The sequence below is a fragment of the Apodemus sylvaticus genome, chromosome 2 (genome assembly GCF_947179515.1).
Source record: "Apodemus sylvaticus chromosome 2, mApoSyl1.1, whole genome shotgun sequence".
In the NCBI taxonomy this organism is placed as follows: domain Eukaryota; kingdom Metazoa; phylum Chordata; class Mammalia; order Rodentia; family Muridae; genus Apodemus; species Apodemus sylvaticus.
In genome coordinates, this window is record NC_067473.1 from 79,679,207 (window position 1) to 79,698,539 (window position 19,333).

Here is a 19,333-nt window from a genome sequence, read left to right on the forward strand (position 1 = left end):
TTTCCTTTTTTAATTCTCATTTCCTGGCTTAGAGCTAATGAAACTATTGTTCTTTAGTACACTGTTTTATTTCCTATTAGGGGTTCTTTTTAGCTGCATCATTTTCTACCTTTTTTAAAAAAGATCAATCAGATAATTTTTAGACTTTATTATTTTTTCTCTTTTGTTTTTATGCTATGCTTTAAAAGTAAAATTTATGTTTGAGTAAATATAAACATTTAAAATGTAAGGTTAGATCTAGCTAAATTAAAATTAGTATAGTCAAACCACACATAAGTTTATAGAAGATACGGTGATATAGCAAAATAAAAATTAATATATCTCACATAGCAGCATATCTAAAATGTGATAAACTTGGAGTCAGGTTAGAGAGCCATTAATGAAGTTTTCTGCATTTTTTTTCCTTTGGTGCTAAGTCTTTAAAAACCTATAGGTATTTTAGGCTTATAATTCATTGCAGTTTGCACTTTGCAACATTGAAAGTACTAAATAGTAGCTACCACACTGGGCAGTATACCAGCCTGAGGATGTTCAAATGGGCATTCTAAATGTATGGCGGGTGCTTTCATCAGACCTGCCTTGTAGGACCTTGTCACAGTGATACATCTCAAAGCTCCAAGACAGAAAGCTGATGAACAAATCCAGAAGTCAGAGTAATGTTGGGGAAAATATCTTCTAACTGTGTTATTATGATGAAAATATTTTCTAGTATAATAATATATGTTTCCTATTTTTTTTAAAAAAAAACAACCTTTTTCAGAATTATTTTTGATCCATTTTTTTTTTCAGACAAACTTGGTCCCACAGTGTTTGCTCCTGTTAAGATGGATCTTGTTGGGAATATTAAGGTGAATATACTCGCTTGTCTCTTTAGAAACTTCTCTATAAAGGAATGGTTTTTACTCCTTTTTGTGTTTGACAAGAAGAAATCAAAAAGTGTGTGTGTGTGGGGGGGGTCATTCACACTGCAGAATTTCAGTGGAGGAATGACTGATATTTGGTAGAGGCAGGTCTTTCGTCACTGGCACTGGACCAGCAGGGAGTCATGGCAGCAGTGAGTACGCATTCTGGGTTAAACAATAACAAGAAAACACTTTTTCCAAAAATATGTTGGCTGGCAATAGCTATCATTTGTCTGGAACACAAAAGGCCAGTTTCCTGGTACAGCTAGCTGTGGGGCCATCAACAACAGGAAATCTGAGCCTCCTTCCCAGAAAAGTGAAAGTTGTGTATATTGCATCCAATACTTGTGATTAAATCTCCCTTTAAGCCAGGCATAGTGGCACTTGCAAATCTGAGTATTTTGAAGGCAGATGCAGATCTCTGAGCGTTCAAAACCAATTTCATCTACAGATTGAGTTTCTAGGGCAACAGGCTGGGTAGAGAGACCCTGTCTCTAAAATAAAATAAAATAAAATACAGTATTCAGCACTAGGTGTGATATGTTGAGGAAGTTCTGTGAATACCTTTCCTGGAACGTTTGGAGAGGTAGAGAGAGGTACATGAGGTCTCACACATACAAGTGATGGGTTTTTTTTGTTTTGTTTTGTTTTGTTTTGTTTTGTTTTGTTTTTTCTGCTCAGGATGAGAAGTAGTTTGAAACAGAAGAGAGTTTCTAACAGAGGCAATGGTACCCCAGGAATGATGCTTAAAGCTTGGGACTCTTGGAGTTAGTTAAAGCTCGTAGAATTTTTAGAATTTTTAAAATACATTACCCTAAAAACAAGAAAGATAGTAAAATTGACTTTGGTCTCTTAGAAGTCTTGTTGCTTGTAGTACTGGTAAGGTCACAGATTTCAGCTTCCACAGCTGCCCTGTTTTGTTTCGTTTTCCAGAAGGTAAACCAGAAGTACATAACCAACAAGGAAGAGTTTACTACCCTCCAGAAGATCGTGCTGCACGAGGTAGAGGCGGATGTAGCTCAGGTCAGGAACTCAGCAACGGAAGCCCTCTTGTGGCTGAAAAGGTAAGGCAGGCAGCTGGAGTGAGCACAAGCTCCTCTGGTTGAAATGTTAAAAAATTAAAGTTACAGTGTTCTTACTATTTCTGCTGATCAATGAAGAAAGTAAGGCTCAGGAAGTTTAGATAGTTTACCCCAGTGCCAGCATTCAAATCCATGTCAGCCTGTGTGAGAGCCAAAGCTATGTTGTAAGTTTCAATTACTGTGCCTAAGAGATCTATAAAACAAAAAATACCCCTTATCTGTAAGTCTCTTGTCCAAGGATAGATCCTTCCTGAAATGCTGGAAGCTATTTATGTAAGATAACAAGCCACACGTTTTTGCTCCTATAAATAAGTTTGTTTGATCAAACTGCCCTGGGTATGCTGGACTACATGTAGACAGGTACATAGGCAGAAAATATGTCAGGATGTATACTTGCCCCTGATTGGATGTAGACAGGAGTTATGCAAGCAGGAAAATACATCAAGATATATGTTTGCCCCTGATTGGACCTGGTGGGAAATACAAAACCTTATTGGCTTGCTTTTATAAGCAAAATGCCACTCATTGCCTTTTTTGTTGTTGTTGTTGTTTGGAGTGGGGAGGGGGGGTAACCCAGAAATGGACCTGGCTAGAGTCTGTCAATCTAGCAAGTATTCAATTAAAGCTTGTGTCAAATTAAAAAAAAAGAAAGAAAGAAAGGAAGAAAGAAAGAAAGAAGAAAGAAAGAAAGAAAGAAAGAAAGAAAGAAAGAAAGAAAGAAAGAAAGAAGAAAGAAAGAAAGAAAGAAAGAAAGAAAGAAAGAAAGAAAGAAAGAAAGAAAGAAAGAAAGAAAGAAAAGAAAAGAAAGAAAGAAAAGAAAAGAAAGAAAGAAAAGAAAGAAAGAAAGAAATGTCCATGCCCACTGTTGCCTTTCAGAGCGGACACAACCAAAGGTGTAGCCTTCCATAGAAAGTCTGCTGAGCCAAACATGAGCTCCACAGTCATAAATGTTGTTAGTATTGGCAGTGTCTGTAAGATCAGAGCTTTAACTGCAGAGCCAGAGGTTTCTCTTAAGTGAGCAGCTTTCTTCAAAGCCTGAGAAACCACTAAACTCAGAACCAGAGTTTCTGGACCACTAAGTCTGGTATGGGGTTCTAGAATTTTCATTTTTAATGAATTCTAGATGGTGCTAAAGCCATAGTACCATAATTTGAAAAATGTTTCAGGGGCGGCAGAGAGTGTGAGGGGAGTGAGCAGAACTTTCAACAGAAGTGGCAGGGAAGCTGTTCAGAAAGAATGTCTATCTGTCCTGCCGTCTCCCTACCTTGCCTGAGATACTGAGATGAACTTTGAAAATAATATTTCTTCCTCTTTTTAATTTTAGAGGTCTCAAATTTCTAAAGGGATTTTTGACAGAAGTGAAGAATGGGGAAAAGGATATCCAGACAGCACTGAGTAAGTGTGCCTCATATTCTGATAGAGCTGCAGTTAGATATGAGGTAGCAACCCTGGAAATGGGACAGAGTATATGGAGACATTTCTACTTTGAGACTGATTTTCTTTTCCTTTTTAATTTCACTTTTATTCATTGTTTCTTCTATGCTTTCCTAAAAGAGATCTATAAGGGCTGATGATGTATGTGGCTTTGTGGTAAAACATTTACCTAGCATGTGTGAGACCCTGGGTTTGATGCCTTGTCATAATAATAAAGGAGTAGAGGGAGGGAAGCAAGGGGTCTGTGCAGTGCCCGGGTCAGCTAGGTCTGACTTGTTAAAGATCCGTGTTTCTTCCTAATCCACCATAAGATTACTTCTCCTAAATTAGTCTATAGGAGTCCATATTTAAAGAGAAGCTCAGTGTAGAGTACTTGAGAGAAGGTAGACGGGCAATCATGGGGCATTGCTGTGGAGTGAGATCAGGGGCCAGCTATCATCCTGCAGTTCTCCACATGTCCATTTTGTAGTGACAGAGCCAAGACTTCAAGAAAGGCCTTTGTAAGAGGAGATTAAGCTCTGTCTCCACCACAGTGCTGTGACTACAGCATGTAGGTGCTTACTAAATAAATACTGGTGTGTGTGTTTTGCATTGATGCATCTATCAGAAAAGCTAGACTTCATAGCACCCTCACAGTATACTAGTAACATGGCTGAGTTCTCACTCTGGGCCTGTGGAAATCATGTTGCGTGAGCCCTTTTCTTTGTTTGCTTGCTTGTTTAGTTTGTTGTTATTGAGATAGGGTCTCACTGTATAGGCCAGGTTGATCTTCAACACATGATCTCATAGGGACTGGAATGATAGGTACATGCCACCACGCCAGGCCTAGCATAGGTCTTAGAGTATGAGGATGGAGTGAAATTCTTGTTACTCTAAAGCCTGGATTTTTATGGTGTTGAGACACAAAGTCAGGCACTAAGTAGCCATGGTTATAAACCGAAAAATAAGTTAATTCCACGCCTTTGGACAGGGTGGTACATTTTTCAGTTTCCAAGGGGATAGATTTGGAGACTGAAAACATTCTAGGCCTAGATAAGATTGTATGGAGGCTAGAAGCTTCAGGATCTAGGCCTAGGTTAGCAGACAGAGGGAGCCTCAGAAACAATTGCATCAAAAGAGTAAAAGTTCCATCACACCAGGCAAGGCCTCTGCCCACAAGCTACACTCCCAGCACTCTGGCTGGGCCATTTACTTGATCTACAGACAGGACTCAGAGATGTTGACTCTGTGAAGAGAGACTTGGAAGGACAGATGTTGCTTTATACCATAGCCAGCCTCAGCTCTACTCTCCACTCCCCAGCCTCCCTTTGGTGCTGTTCATGGAAGAAAAAAAGGAGCTTTGAGTTCTACATTTTCATCCTGACAGTCAGGCTTATTTCAGAGGTCTTCTTATTAAAATGATGCCTTTGTAAGAACCCTGGTTTTCACTGCCATTCAGTGTGAGAAAGTAATGTACATCCCTAGTGAACCCCTCATCAGACATGGCTGCAAATGACCTGTGTCAACAGCTGTGGTTTAAATTTGAATCCGTTGCCTATTTCATACTTATATGTGTACTTGTTTCCCACCTACATTGTTTGCCATTTCCATCCCGTACTTCTGGTTCCCCTTCCATTGCTGTTGAACACTTCCCCACAAATTCTTCACACTTTGGGTTCCCTTTGAACTATAAATGCAGTGTTCAGCAGGAAGCTGGAAAAGCCTCACAGACCCAGGCTCTTTGAGCTCTGGCAGTGCGTGCTGGCTCATAGGCACCCCTGCATGCTACCACATAGGCACCCCAGGCAGGCTGGCTAACCTGTGACAAACATGGCCTTAAGAGGACATTAATACAAAGTTGTTCAGACCTCAAAGGCTCCTTGATGCAGATTTCTTCTGGGACAATGGCTTTGCTTGTTTGTTAAAATCTCTCAAGTAGAGCCTGCTCTCTTGTCTGACTTGAGTTAAGGTAAAAATGTAGGTAAAAGAGTACATGTGTATGACTGTGTCTTTACTCCTGGAAATTGCTTTGAGACTATAAAAGACAGACTTTTATTGTTATTATTTTTTCACAGAGAATAAACATTTTTGTAAGAATTGTTTGATGTAATACAAATGCCCCAAATTGCCGTTGCTTTCTGTCCTTGGGAGGGTCACTTCCTCTCTGGGTCTTTCATTTCTTCCTTTGTAAATGAAAGAGAAAGCCTTTCCATTTAGAAATTTAGAATGAGTCTCTGGGGAACAGATACATCTCAAGAATTGGGAGAAGGACATTTATTTTGGTTTTCTCAACAGTCTCTTAGTGTAGTCCTGGCTGTCACTGTACAGAGAGGCTGACCTCAAACTCAGAGAAATCCACCTGCTACTACTTCTGAATGCTCAGATCAGAGATGTGCACCACTGTATCAGGCTCATTTATGTCTTTTTAGAGGCCTAAGAACAGTTGGATTATAGAGCATGCTGTGTGAAGAGACTTGAGAACAGCATGAGGATTGATGCTTCTCATTAGCTAATCTTCTCTGTAACCAGAATAGACCAGGCTTAGACCTCATGTTACTTTAATACAGCCTAAAAAAGACTGCTTCTCTGGAATGTTGTGTGCCAGTTAAGTCTTCTAGTTTCTTTAGCCACTACATTTAAAAAAACGTTTATCTGTGTGTGTGAGTTTGCATGTGTCAGGGTGCACACTTGCAGTGTTCTTCCTGTATCTTCTTCATTGGATACTGTCAAGTCAGGAAGTAAAACATTAACATTTCAGAGCTGCCGCTGAGCCCTGAGTAACTCAGAATCCACAGTTCAGTGGATAAAGACCTGTTTGATCCAACTTCTGCTCATGGTTGTACAGTAGCCAGGTTCCATGAATCTTTCTCATCTGTGGCCATTGCCTTCCCTTCTCTATCCCCTATACAGCCGTCAGGATGGCCAAAATCTTCTGTCTGGTACACCAAGGCTGGGTTCCTTTGGCACTATGTACAAACCTCTGTTTAGCAGTTAACTAAAAATACCATTTGTCAAAGGGGAAATCATTTGAAATGTAAATAAAAAATATATCGAATAAAAAAAATACCATTTGTCATATAAATGTAATTTATATGATAATGATGTGTTGAAAGGCTAACTCTTTCTGAATCTAACAAGTTCTTGAGGGTAGAAGATTGAGCTTAAATCATCTGAAGATCCATTGCTTTGCACAGCATATGGAATACAGTAGATCAACACTCAATCCTTGTTAAGTAAAAAAGCTTTCACTGTAGGTGTCCAGGGCAGATTTTTTATACTGGCATTAATACTCTGCCTGGATTAGGGTCACAGGAAAGTGAGGAGACCCACAGTAACTACTAGTCCATGTGTCTCCTCAGATGGCTGACAGAGTTGGAAGTATGGCTGTCTTACTTGGCTTCCTTGGGACTGGCTTGCACTGCCTGCCTGTACTGCACTCACCATTTTCAAGACATAATCAAAACCCCTGGGCACCATCTAAACTTCCCACATGCCATCCACAGTCAGCTAGGTTTTTGGTTTACACCAGTGATAAGTGTCTTTAACCAGGTCCTAGCCTGCTTAGATTTTGCCTAAGAGAAAAAATAAATAAATAAATTCAATATTGGACTCACCTTTCAGCTGTCTAAGAATTTCTTCATACCTGTTTTGAATTTTTTTCCCTTCTGCATGAGCTCCACACTGATGCTAACACCTCCTCCTGTTCCAGTCAAGGGATAGCTAAGGGAATTGGCTGTCCTTAAAACCTAAATCCTTATAGATAAAAGTATGATAGAACATGGATTGAAGCGTTCTTTTATAGAAATATATTTTGTGCAATTTCAGACTATGCAAAATGGAAATAGTAACTCTGAAAAACACTGACATTTTTTAATAAAGCCTTATCCAAAAACTTAAAATAAAAGTTGCCTAAACTTCCCTCATTTAAAGCTGTAGAAGGCTGTCTGCCCCTGCGCAGCTGCTTGCCGGTGCTCACTTCCCAGCAGAGTGCAGGGTCCTGTGCTCGGCGTTGCTTTCCCACATAGGAACTCAAACTGTGGCCTGGTGTCTGTCTTCTTGCTCTTGTCAGAGCTAAGCATGACTGTGCAGGCTATCACAGCATCACCTAAGCCTTCACCAAATGGAACAGTACCAGCACTAACACCGGATTAGGCCAGGAAGGTAATAGGATTACAACAGAAACTTGGAAGTACTCAGGCAAAACCTGGAGATAAAGATGAAGCCACCCCGGTGCTGCAGTGTACAAATAATCCAGTAATGCTGTAAACTCCTGAGATGATGTGTAGGCATGCACGAGACATGAAGAGAAGTGCACAGCAAGCTACAGATGGATGGCTCCCAAGAGTAGAGCTATCCTGTGGGAATAGTGGAAAGTCAGTTCTACATTTTTTATATATCGTTGCCTAATATTTCAGAAAGTGGATTCTTTGCATAAAATGCCATCCTTTGCTCTTGGACATTTTAAAATTAAAATTATTATATACACATTTTAAAATCTCACTTTAAAATATCTTGGATCAAAAATAATAGGCAGTTGTCTTTAGCATAATACACATGAATGACTTTATTAACAGTTTTCCACAATTCCTTTATAACTAATTTCATGCCATCCTTTCCAGACATTTTGTTTATTTGAAGGATGTTTCTGTTTTGTTTTTGAGACACAGTCTCCCTTTGTTGCTTAGACTGACCTCATTTTCTTTGGCACAAGTGACTCTCATGCCTCAGCCTATGGAGTGGTTGGAACTGTAGATGTATATGCTACACATTGCTTGGCTATAGCATTTTTAAAAGATTCAGGCATATATACTAAGAGAATTAAGACAAATTTTTGTTATCTCAGGAGTGAACATTAGAATTGTCAAGAATTTAGAGATTATTTTACTCACCGGTAGATGGATAATTAGAGAAGTATCTAAGCCTGGCCTAGAAGTGTGCCTACATTCCAAAGAACAGTGTTTTAATTGCATAGTTCCAGTTGTATTTACTGATGATTTTCTATATCTTTTTCTCTCTCCTTATTGTGTTATTTGTGAAAAATTTCCCACTGTGATAATAAACTGAAGTTCAGATATAGTGACCCCAATATAGGTGAAAATTTCTGTTTTTCTTGAAAGAAAAATAAGCCAGTAGTATGCATATATTAAAGAGCGTATTATACAAATCATATTGGCATCTTACCATCCACAAAATCTCTTTCTTTTCAAGATAACGCATACGGCAAAACATTACGACAACACCATGGCTGGGTAGTTCGAGGGGTTTTTGCGGTAAGTCAGTCCTGTCCCTTAAAAGTTTGCACAATCAGCAAGGTACTGTATTTTGTTAACATTAGTGGTTCTCAACATGTGAGTCAAGACCCATTAGGAAACATTGAACCACCCTTTCACAGGGGTTGAATATCAGATATCCTGTGTATGAGTTATTTACATTGCAACTCATAACAGTAGCAAAATTACAGTTATGAAGTAGTAACAGAAATAATGCTATGGTTGGGGATCACCAGAACATGTGGAGCTGTGTTAAAGGGTTGAGGTGCTTGGAAGGCTGAGAATGACTGGTTTACATGCTCTTTCTGCTTGCTTTATTTTTGGAGACAAAACCAAAGAATCAGCTTGTTTATGTTTATAGGCTTTGAGATGTAAAAATGTCAGCAATAGAAAATGTCTCATAAAGACTAGCTAGCAAAGACTTATGAATGAGAGCATTTCAGTGACACTGGAGTTATGCCTCTGAAGTGGTTGTCAGCAGAGAAAAAAACAAGCTGAGAGCTGGGCAGGCTGTGGTCTCAGACACCAAGGAGAGAGCAAGCCCAGTGGGGCGCCCTACAGCTCCTCTGCTGCTCATCCGCTTGATTCTCGGTTCTTAGAATCTTAGGATTTTTGGTTTTTGATTTGTGTTTATTTTGTTTTTTTAGTTGGATTTTATCTTCAAATATTAATTGTGTGGTTATGTGTCACCAGGCAGGGCTAGTAATCTGTTCTTAAACGGTTGTTATAACAATGAAGATATTAGACATTTGTAAACATGTGTTTGCCTGATACCTGCCATTTCTTCCTGACATTTTGCTTTACCTCCTTAGCTTTTCTTTCAGAATCCCGATTTTTTAAAAAACCTTTATCTACTTAAAAAAGAAACCACTTACCTTCTTAGCTTTTAAAAACACATTTTATTAAATCTTTCAAATACAGACATAGTTTATATATTTCTTTAAATATTTAGTTCTATGTATACATGTTTATCTTTATATACCCACATGTCTCTAGTACGTATGTGGCTATCGTGTAAATTCGTATTTTTCCATTTAGTTTATAGTGTGATCCTGTAGTCTTGGTTAACAGATCCTGTGATGACGTTTGTTGGTTGCTATTTGTGATGCTAAGGACAAGCCCTCAGCCTCAGTCGCCAGACCAGCGCTATTGCTCCTATCCCTGTTATGACCATTTCACTATCCTGAGAGTCTGAGAAGAAATGCTGTTATTAATGGCTGCATACTGCATCCCGCAGTTCGCTTCTTCCTCTGTTAGAAGTGCAAGCTACCTGTGAGTTTGTTCTTAGCAGTAGCACACATACTTAGCTTCTGTTCACATACATTATTTTACTAAAATTCTTATTTCCCTAGAATAGATTGCTGAAAGAATTGCCTATCAAACACCGCACATTACATTTACAGGTTACAGTTTGGAGTATGTATCACACACTGTACATGCTGAGAGACATAAAGTTATGCTCTGCTAATACTGAGATTGCTCTTTCTTTCCCTGTTATGGACAGAGACCCGAGACACAGAGGGAGATTACCCATCTTTAGCTGCTGATGGCCTTGGACAGTATCCAGTGCTTGATGTTTATGGTATTTAAGAAACTGATGATTTCAAGCATTTTGCCTCAGCTCTGTGTATAAGTGAGTTAAGTGTGTAGCCTTACTGGCATCGCGGCCTTGCAGTTACTCCCCAAGTCATCCATACTTTGGAAGGCTTATTGCATTTTCTAATGTGCCAGCCAGCCAGTCTCAGGGGCTCAGAGAAAACCTCTTTCCATCCTGGGATTTTGACTCATTTGCCAGCCAAGTAGTGAACTTTAATTCTCAAACACATCCCATCTGAACAACTGCCAGCCATGGTTCTGCTACCAGGCTGTCGATACCGAGTGGCTACTCACCCTTCTGCTTTCCTCTTCAGCCAGGCTGGAGAGTAGGGCTTGCCTCTCTGTCCCTAGAGTGCTGAATAACTGCTTTATTTTCATTTTTCACTCTCTTTCATTTATACTATCTTCTGTATGTTTATTATGTGCCAAGCTTTGGGTGAAACAGTTATATGATCTTCATCTTTAAAATAAAAAATATTTATCTACCTTCTATGCTTGAAGAAGATGAGGTTATAAGAATCTAAGCACTTCACCTAAAGTCTTTAAATGAATTTGTGAAAAATCTGAGATGCAAAGATACAGCCACTCTTACTTCACAAATGAGGATGGATTCTCAAAGGTTTTCAAAATATAGGGGAACAATGCAGGTTTTCTGCTGTCTCTGGAGAGCAAGCCTAGTGATGTTCAGAAGAGAAATTTTGACAGGCCAGACTGCAATGGAGAGGAGGAAGGATCATGGGGAGTCTTCTACCCAGAAGACGTGGTGGAGAAGCACAGAGTGAGCCTAGGTTTCAGTCCTGGCCCCCATGTTCCTGAGACTTAAGATGTTCATACAAGAATAGAGCTAGAAACTCTGCATGGTTCTTAAGAATTATGATTAAAATGACAGTATAGAAGCAAACAAGAAACATCTGTGTATTAGTTACTTTTTACTGCAACAAAATACCTGACAAAAGCAGTTTAAGGAAGGAAAGCTTCTCTGGGCTCCCAGGATCCATCATGGCAGAACCGGGTGGCAGGAGCTTGGGCAGCTGCATCCACAATCAGAAGCAGAGTGATGGAGTCTGCTGCTTTCTCCTTTCATTCAGACTGAGTCCCCCATCCATACAATAGTGCAAGTCATGTTGACTGTGGATCTCTCACCCAAGTTAGAAACGCACGCACAGATGTGCCCAAAAGGTTGTCCCCTCAGTGATTCTAGATCCTGACAGGTTGGCAATATCACCACCATAAGTCTACCCTTTCACCATAGGTCCTGGCCATCTCATCCAAAATGCATTTGTCTAACTTCAAAAGTCCTCATTTTGTTGTTTTTACCAGTTCCAGAACTGTTCAAAAGTATAAGTTGAGAGTCTCTTCTGAGACTCAGAAATTGTCTTTAACTTTGAGACTCTGTAAAATAAAAAATCAAGTTATATACTTTCAACCTAAAAAGTAGGGCACAGAGTGAAAATTACAGTTCAGAAGAGAAGAGTTGGGACATAACAAGGGAATATCAGACCAAAGCAAGACTAAGACCCAATAGAAGAGCACCAACATCTGTGGCTCCACATGCAGCATCTAGAGTTCATGATGAAATCATTGCATTCCAGCGTGCTTCGGCAACTCTGTTCCTATAGCTATGCTGCCTAAAGCACATGGAGTCTCTCTCTTGAGCTACCTCTAAGCCATGCCTCCAACACTCAGTAGATATCTGGTGGTCCTCTCAGAGGCCGTCTGGAATCTCAGTCAAGCCACCACGACTCCCTCACTCTTGTGTCCATCATGACTGTAAAGCCAGTAACACAGGGACAGTGTTTCTAACATCTGTTGTCATCAACAAGGCATAGCTTGGCCTTCCAGTACCCAGTGGCACAGGCCTCTGTGTGCCTCACAGACTGACCCTAGAGAAACACTTCCCTAAGTGCTAGTTATTTGCGGCAACTTCTTTAGTGATAGTCTCAATTCAGGGTCACCTTTCAGTGAATCTGTATTTATACAATACAGAACTTTTGTTGGGTATTATTTTTCCCAGGCACCTTGCCTGTTGTCTCAGATGTCTTTTTAATGGTGTTAATCTCTGTAATATTCTAGTTGCTTTTTCGGTACTAGCCTTCTCTACAACTCTGAATTTTTTTCTCCATGACAAAAATAAGCACATGTCTACACCCTTTTGTTGTCTGACTGTAGAACTGGATCAGAGCTTGCCACAGCCTGGATACTAGTCTATTTCCACTGCCAGTGAAATCAGCCCATTTTCCAGACTAGAATGTGAATGGCCTCGAGACCAGTTCCTAGTAGTTTGCTTCTGAAACTGCATTGCCTGGACCTCCACTGCCAGTGTTTCTCTTGGCACTCTAATGTTCCAACCAGCCACTAGAACAATCTACTTAGCTTTGCTTACAACATTCTAAGGCTTTTCTAGTTTGAAGTTTCAAACTCTTCTGGAAACCAGTTTCAAAGATCCAATAAACAGAGGTCAGTTTCATCAAGTAGCAATGCCATTCCTGGTATGAGTTTTCTGTATTCATTACTTTTATCATTGCTATAATAAAATATCCAACAACAGCAATTTTAAAAATAGGGTTTATTTTGGCGTAGCTGTTGAGGATACGATAGTCTATCTTACCAGCTGGAGCTTGAGACGACTGGCCACATTGCACCCATAGTCAGTAACTAAGAGAGATGAGATTTGCTTCTAGGCTCGTTTTCTTCCTTTTCATCAGTCCAGGGCTCCAGGCCATGGAATAATGCCATCCACCATCCACGTGTACAGTAGTTCCTCCTATCCCAGTCAGCCAATCTGGAAACTCTCATAGACATGCTAAGAAGTTTATCTCCTAAGTCTAGATCCTGTCAGATTATCATTATTACCATTACTTGTTCTCTTCCTTGTTATAAAACACGTAAAGGGTTAGAGAAAATATTATCCATGTTATAAAATATAGAAGACGTGAAGACACGTGAAATGTTGTTTGCAAGTGAGATATGAATAGAGGTGCTGGAAAGCTAGACAGACACGTGCTAACAGACAGGCGTACCTACTGATTGACCGGCGATTCAAGGAGAAAGAGTCTGGATTCTAACATTGAGAGGGAGCTTTCTCTAAAGCCTTGTTTCTTTGTAGTCCCTGGCTTGTGACATTGTTCACTATTGGCCCAAGTCAACCCCTGCCTTTCTAGTCTTGAAGTTGTTTGATTTGGTGCTTAGAATATAATTTTAAGCAATTTGTGAACTAGAATTAGAAGGGCATTTATATTTGTATGCCCTTGTGGTGTTCCTCAGCGTTCATTCTCTCTCTCTCTCTCTCTCTCTCTCTCTCTCTCTCTCTCTGTGTGTGTGTGTGTGTGTGTGTGTGTGTGTGTGTGTGTGTATGTGTATACATGCATCTGTCTGTAAGGGTAAATGTATAAGAGACAGTTGTGTTGCAGATCCTCACAAGTAACTCTTTTGCAGTTAGCACTGAGGGCAGCGCCATCCTACGAGGACTTTGTGGCTGCGCTAACCATAAAAGAAGGCGACCACCAGAAAGAAGCTTTCAGTGCTGGGATGCAGAGGGACCTCAGCCTTTACCTCCCTGCTATGGAAAAGCAGCTGGCCATACTGGACACGTTATATGAGATCCACGGGCTGGAATCTGACGAGGTGGTGTGACAGCCACAGGACAGCACCTCCTAACTTCAGGGAATAAAGTCTGCTAACGTGTTTGTTGCCCTAGTTAATTTCCAGCAACAGCTTTGATATGCTCCAGCACCTTTCCTCGGGAAGATGGACATGAGGAAGTCCTAGTGCTTATATTTAGAATTGTTTTAATGCATATGTGTTTCATGTGTTTAAAAATCAAGGTGCTAAATATTTCAACAGGCCTACTGGAAACCAGATCATCACTGTCCCAGACTTGAGTAGCAGGCAGTAAGAGCAAAACTGACAGATGAATTTGTTAGGATCACACTTAAATTGTTCTGTTTCAGTTACAAGTTTTATTGGGCCACCCAAACCCAAGCAGTATGCAGGACTATAATATAAAGCCAGTGTTTAAAATAGCTTAGAGGTTGACTGGGCATCAGAGGGAGTGTAAGCCCCATTATTGAAAGACTTGCTGTGTAAGAGTTTGCTATTCCTTGACTTTCTTGAGTGGATCCCTCTCTGTCCCTCTGCTGATGGAAAGGGCTATGTAGTGAAGACATTTGGGCAGTTGTGGGAAAACATTGACAAGGACTGCTATGCCTATTGTCATATGGGACAGTGGCTCAAGAGGATGACCTCAGCCCATGCATGAGAACAGAATAGAAAGGAGGGGTAAGTGATTTGGGTGAACATGCCACTCTTTGCCAATACAATACATTTCCTGTGTGTTATCTGAATTGGATATCATAGCAAAACAGCAATCTTAAAGAGGGTATGTAATCCTATTTCACAAGTAAAGTTTACAATAAGGAGGTCTTTTCACATTTGTGGAATATCTTGTTTCTGGTGATTTTATTTTTATTTATTTATTTATTTTGCCTGCTTCATTGATTCTCTTCAGCAAAAGAGCCAGGTAGCTTCCAAATGTGATATAGATCACCTCTGTATTGAAGTCAAATGATGTGCTGTTTCAAAGAACAGAGTCCTAGGACATACCTGAAGAACCCAGATCTGGAGGAAAGACAGGAAGGAATGCCCCTGTGGGTAAACCTTTCTAAGTGACACTCAAGTATATAAGGTTAAAGAGCCAATTTCCCACTTGAACCCTAGTTTACAGAATTCCTAGTCTTCTGCAGAAACCAAATAAAACACCCTCCTTCTAGAGGGAGGAGCTGTCATTCAAGTAACATAATTAAATGGAGAGTGAGTAGACCAACAGCTGGGGTAACAGCTTGTGGCATTCTTCTATAAAGAGAGACAAGATGCCCTGTCTCCCAGAAATGGACCAAGCTGCCTACAGCATGCATAGGGAAGAAGCCATGACTGCCTTCCCCAGTAGAGGCTGCTTCCTCCTAGCAACAAGAAGAGTCGCTCCAGCATAAGCAGTCCCCTGAAGAAAATGAGCCCTTTGCCAGGCACAGGTACAGGGAGTGGCTGTGCACACTGCTTTTGTTGCTGTATACACTAGGGCTCTGCAGAGAACTATGCAGGAAAGGTACTAATTTTGTCTTTTGTCTGTCTTTAAACACGTGGGTATTTTCTCAATGTAGCAGTAGAGTGGCCACAGAGGCACCTGTAGGCCCAGCTACTCAGAAGTATGAGGGTGCAGTATTATTTGAGCCCAGGATTTGGAGGTTAAGAGGAGGTTTGCCTCTTTAAAATACTTTGAATAAAATTTTAAGCCAAGCAAGCATTTGGCCATCATGAGAAGTTCTAGAAATTAAACTTAGGGAAGGGAGGAGTGGGCTGGACTAACTCACAGTTTGCTACTTTGCTCTTGCAAGAGTTTCTCAAGGATCCTCTTCTCTGGCTAATGGAAAGGGGCAGGGCTGGGGCATACTTAGACCTCTGCCATTGACATAGCCTCTAAAGTCAGAAAAAGAAAAATAGCCAACCCTCTTGTCTCTGAGGGTGGGTGTTTTGGGCCATGTGCCCTTGGTGGGTTCTGCTACCAGGAAGTTGACATTAAGCATGGCTGTGATACGCAGCTGCAGATGCCTCTGTGATCTCTAGAGTCTGAGAACATCTCAGTCCTGGTCCTCATTAAGGCCCCAAGTGCACACAGAAGGAGAGCTGCCTTGTAGGCAGTCTGAGTTTGTAAGTTCATTTCACCTGAATTAGTAGTTCTTGGTTTCTCATTTTAGTTAAAGCTATTTTTTTGTCTGATTTTTATTTACTTTCTAAGAAATAAGAAAAGGAGCCTGAGCGTGCTCCCTGGAGCCCTCCTTCCCCAAGAGCCCTGGTATTCCTAAGCTACATTCACCCTGACAGGGGAAGAACTGGTCTGTTTGTTGACAGGATGTTTACCTTCTCTTTGTTGTTAACAGTTTTTGAATTATTTTCCTTTCACGATCTTGAGAATGAGAATAGGGAATGTTTCTTGCTAGAGAGCAGCAGAATTGACTGAGTAGTACTGGCTGGCCACCTACGGAGCACAGTCCCACGGTCCATCAGTCCGCCCTTCACCGTCACCCAGTGAAGCTCAGGCTGGCATCAGTATGTGTGTTGAACTGAACAAAGGCTTTTTAATTGTCTTATATCTTTTGAAAATAGATCTGATTATAATTAAAACCTATTGATATATGCTGACATGAGGAATATCTTTAAGGGAAGAAACCATCTTGTAACTGAGGCAGAGTTGACAGCTCTTGGCACAGCCCAGAAGGGAGCCCAGAAGGTACTGTAGGAATGTAGTGGCTTGTTACTATGTCCAAATCACTCTTAAGCATGAAAGCATCCCCCCAGTGTCACTTACCATAGTGGGGAACATCGGGATGCCCTCCTTCAGCCTTGCAGCTTTCTCTTCTCTGCTGCAGAGCATTGCTAGCAGGGACCCCGCCCCCACCAGCTTGCCATAGTGACTTCCTTTCCCAGCTCTTGCTTCCCCTTCTTCAGCAGCCTGCCCCACCAGTCCGGGATCTGTTATATACCTAGGGCAGTCGCCATATTCACATTGGTAGCTGTAAGGTAGGGGAAAGTCAGCGTGGGAGAGCTGAGGACCACAGGAAGGCGCATCCTCTGCTTCGATTGCTCCCTGTGCAGTTAGTGCAGTCAGCGTCTGCATCTGTCTGCGGAGGGATTTCAGGTACAAGTGCATGGTGAGGTCCATAAACACAGGGCACTGTAGCTGAAGAACTCTAAAGAAAACTAGGCCAGCTGTGTGTGTGTGTGTGTGTGTGTGTGTACATAAAGAGAGATTGAGATTTCAGACAAAGTAGCAGAAGTCAGAGGGAAGTCAGAGGGTTGTGAGCAATACAAGGTATAAGGCATTTTGGAGACTTTATGGAGAACTTTTTTTTAATGTATTTCCTACTAGACCACTATGTCCTTCAGGCATGGGGCTATGTCCTGTTGTGTTTCTGAATCATCAGTTTAAACCACTGCTTCTGATTTAGTCACAGGTTTACAACAGTTCAAATCCCTATCCTCATGCTTCATTTCACTACCAATCATTTTTAAATTTGGAGCTGTCTGGGTGTAGAAGTTCTGAGTAATTGCAGTATGTATTGGACCGTCACTTTGATTGATGATCTATTGTGTTTGGGCATAGAGAGACAGACCCAGGAAGCTTTGTGACACTGTGCAGTCTACATGGTTGTGTGCATTAGATCCATCCTGTGACATGCACATGTGTTCTACTTCCATGGGACCCTTTGTAACCTGTAAAAGCTTACTCGGAGTTACACAGTAATGACATCAATAGCCACTAGCTGTCTAATGGCATTTGAAGACTTTGTCTATGACAAGGTTGTAGATGTAGTACATTAGTTGAGGGTCCTTCACTGCACACTAGCCCTTCCCTGTGAATTATCCCCTATCCAACCCTGCCTAGACTGTCCTGCAGACCATTTGCATGATTTCTTGCTATACAGTTGCATTTGGGAACTCTAGGGCATGATTACCCAGTCACTGGTAATGCCTCTAGTACAGATGTCGCATGCATTGATCTCTCTTCTCCATTGTCTATATATAGCCTTTAATGGAAAGGAAAAATGCCACTACTCTGCAATGCAAAGTTTTCAGAATTCTTGTAAATTGTGAATCCTTGAGCTAGTCGAGCTGTATGGGGACATCCTGCTTGTTTTAAATGTCTTATGTAGTTAAAGTACGGTCAGTATCCTCCCTTTACACATACCTTGTGTAAGGTGGTCCCCTCACCCTGGAGTGGGTGGTTCCATCAGCCGTGGGATGGATGGCTTCATTACATCTCATCCACAGAGAGCCCCACGTGTGTCCATGTGCGGGTGGGGTCAGTGAAGAGCAGGGTGATGTAGATGGCTGCTGAGCCAGCCTCATGGCGCGGGGGTAACGGGTGGTCCCTGTGCCGTGAGAATTCCACTAGAATGTCATTAAACAGCCCAACTACCTCATGTGAAATTGGCTGTGGACAATCTGTGTTTGATGAGAAATGTGTTTGCAGAAATTTATTCTGGTTAATAAGTTGAACAGTGCAGTGTCTTTATGAAAAAGAAACATGTTATACCAGATGCCAAAGGCTAAACTACACATAGATTTTTCTCAGATTCATTTCTATGTTAATGTTTATTACACAGTCTGTATCCTTATGAACATTTGTTGTTTTGTAGAGCCACATGCTTTGGATATCTGTCACAATCACCTCTTGTCCCTCAGTATTTTGAATGAACATCATAATGCTGATAGGAACCAAGTTAAACTACGAAAATGTCAAATAATTTGTGGCTTCTTAATTTAACGGACCTTTCCTTAGAAATGTATTGGAGCCTTTTAGGACCAATTGTGGAGTGAAAATCTTGTGTGCAGATGTGTCTGCTTCGCTTTCAAAGTTGTTATTCCTGTATTTCATGAAAAGTGGGCCAGGGGTGAGGGTTTTACTTTCTTTGGAGAATGTTTGAAAACATCTGTCAGATTTTTATATTCATTAGTTAAAATAAACATATTTTTAGAGTATTTTATTAAATGTTCTTCAAAGGGTTTTGTTTGGGTTCTGCTTAACAATATGTGCCAATAATATGTATTATTTCTGGAATGTCCACACTGTGCCAGTGATCATTCTAAGTCCTTGACGAGTATTAACACGAATCCTACTGCTAACTGTAAGGCAGGTGCTATAGCTACCCTCAGGTTACAGTCAGGAGAACTGAGGCATAGTCTGGCAAGCTTCCTGCCTAATCCCCACAGCTAATGAGGACTGGAGACACGCCACCAACTAGCTCTCCCAGCTCCAGGATCTTCACAAAGCTCTTAAGACTTCCAGCCTCAACCAGTGTGGTGGCATCTGTGATGATCTGGGTGCTCTAGACAGAACAGCCCTTGTCAGACATGTTCTCTCCTTTGTTTCCTGAGGTGGGAGCAACAGTGATAGTCCAGAGCTGGGAATTCTTCCTTCGAGACCTCTCTGCTCCAGCAAAGGCGAATCCGTGCCGGCCTCTGAAAAGAGTCTTAGAACTCACGACAGCAGATTTAGTGTTGTTCAGAGAGGAAG

General features: G+C 41.1%; 1 protein-coding gene across 1 annotated transcript in view; it reads left to right on the top strand.

Annotated features, from left to right (window-relative positions):
* Window positions 1-18,808, top strand: part of Plekha8 (pleckstrin homology domain containing A8) — a 55,528-nt gene extending 36,720 nt beyond the window's left edge. The window contains exons 10-14 of the mRNA XM_052173768.1: window positions 790-848; window positions 1,836-1,966; window positions 3,309-3,379; window positions 8,606-8,667; window positions 13,699-18,808. Coding sequence (XP_052029728.1) covers window positions 790-848; window positions 1,836-1,966; window positions 3,309-3,379; window positions 8,606-8,667; window positions 13,699-13,896 — 521 coding nt within the window. The 3' untranslated portion in view covers window positions 13,897-18,808. The remainder of the gene's footprint in view (window positions 1-789; window positions 849-1,835; window positions 1,967-3,308; window positions 3,380-8,605; window positions 8,668-13,698) is intronic.
* Window positions 18,809-19,333: the final 525 nt, after the last annotated feature.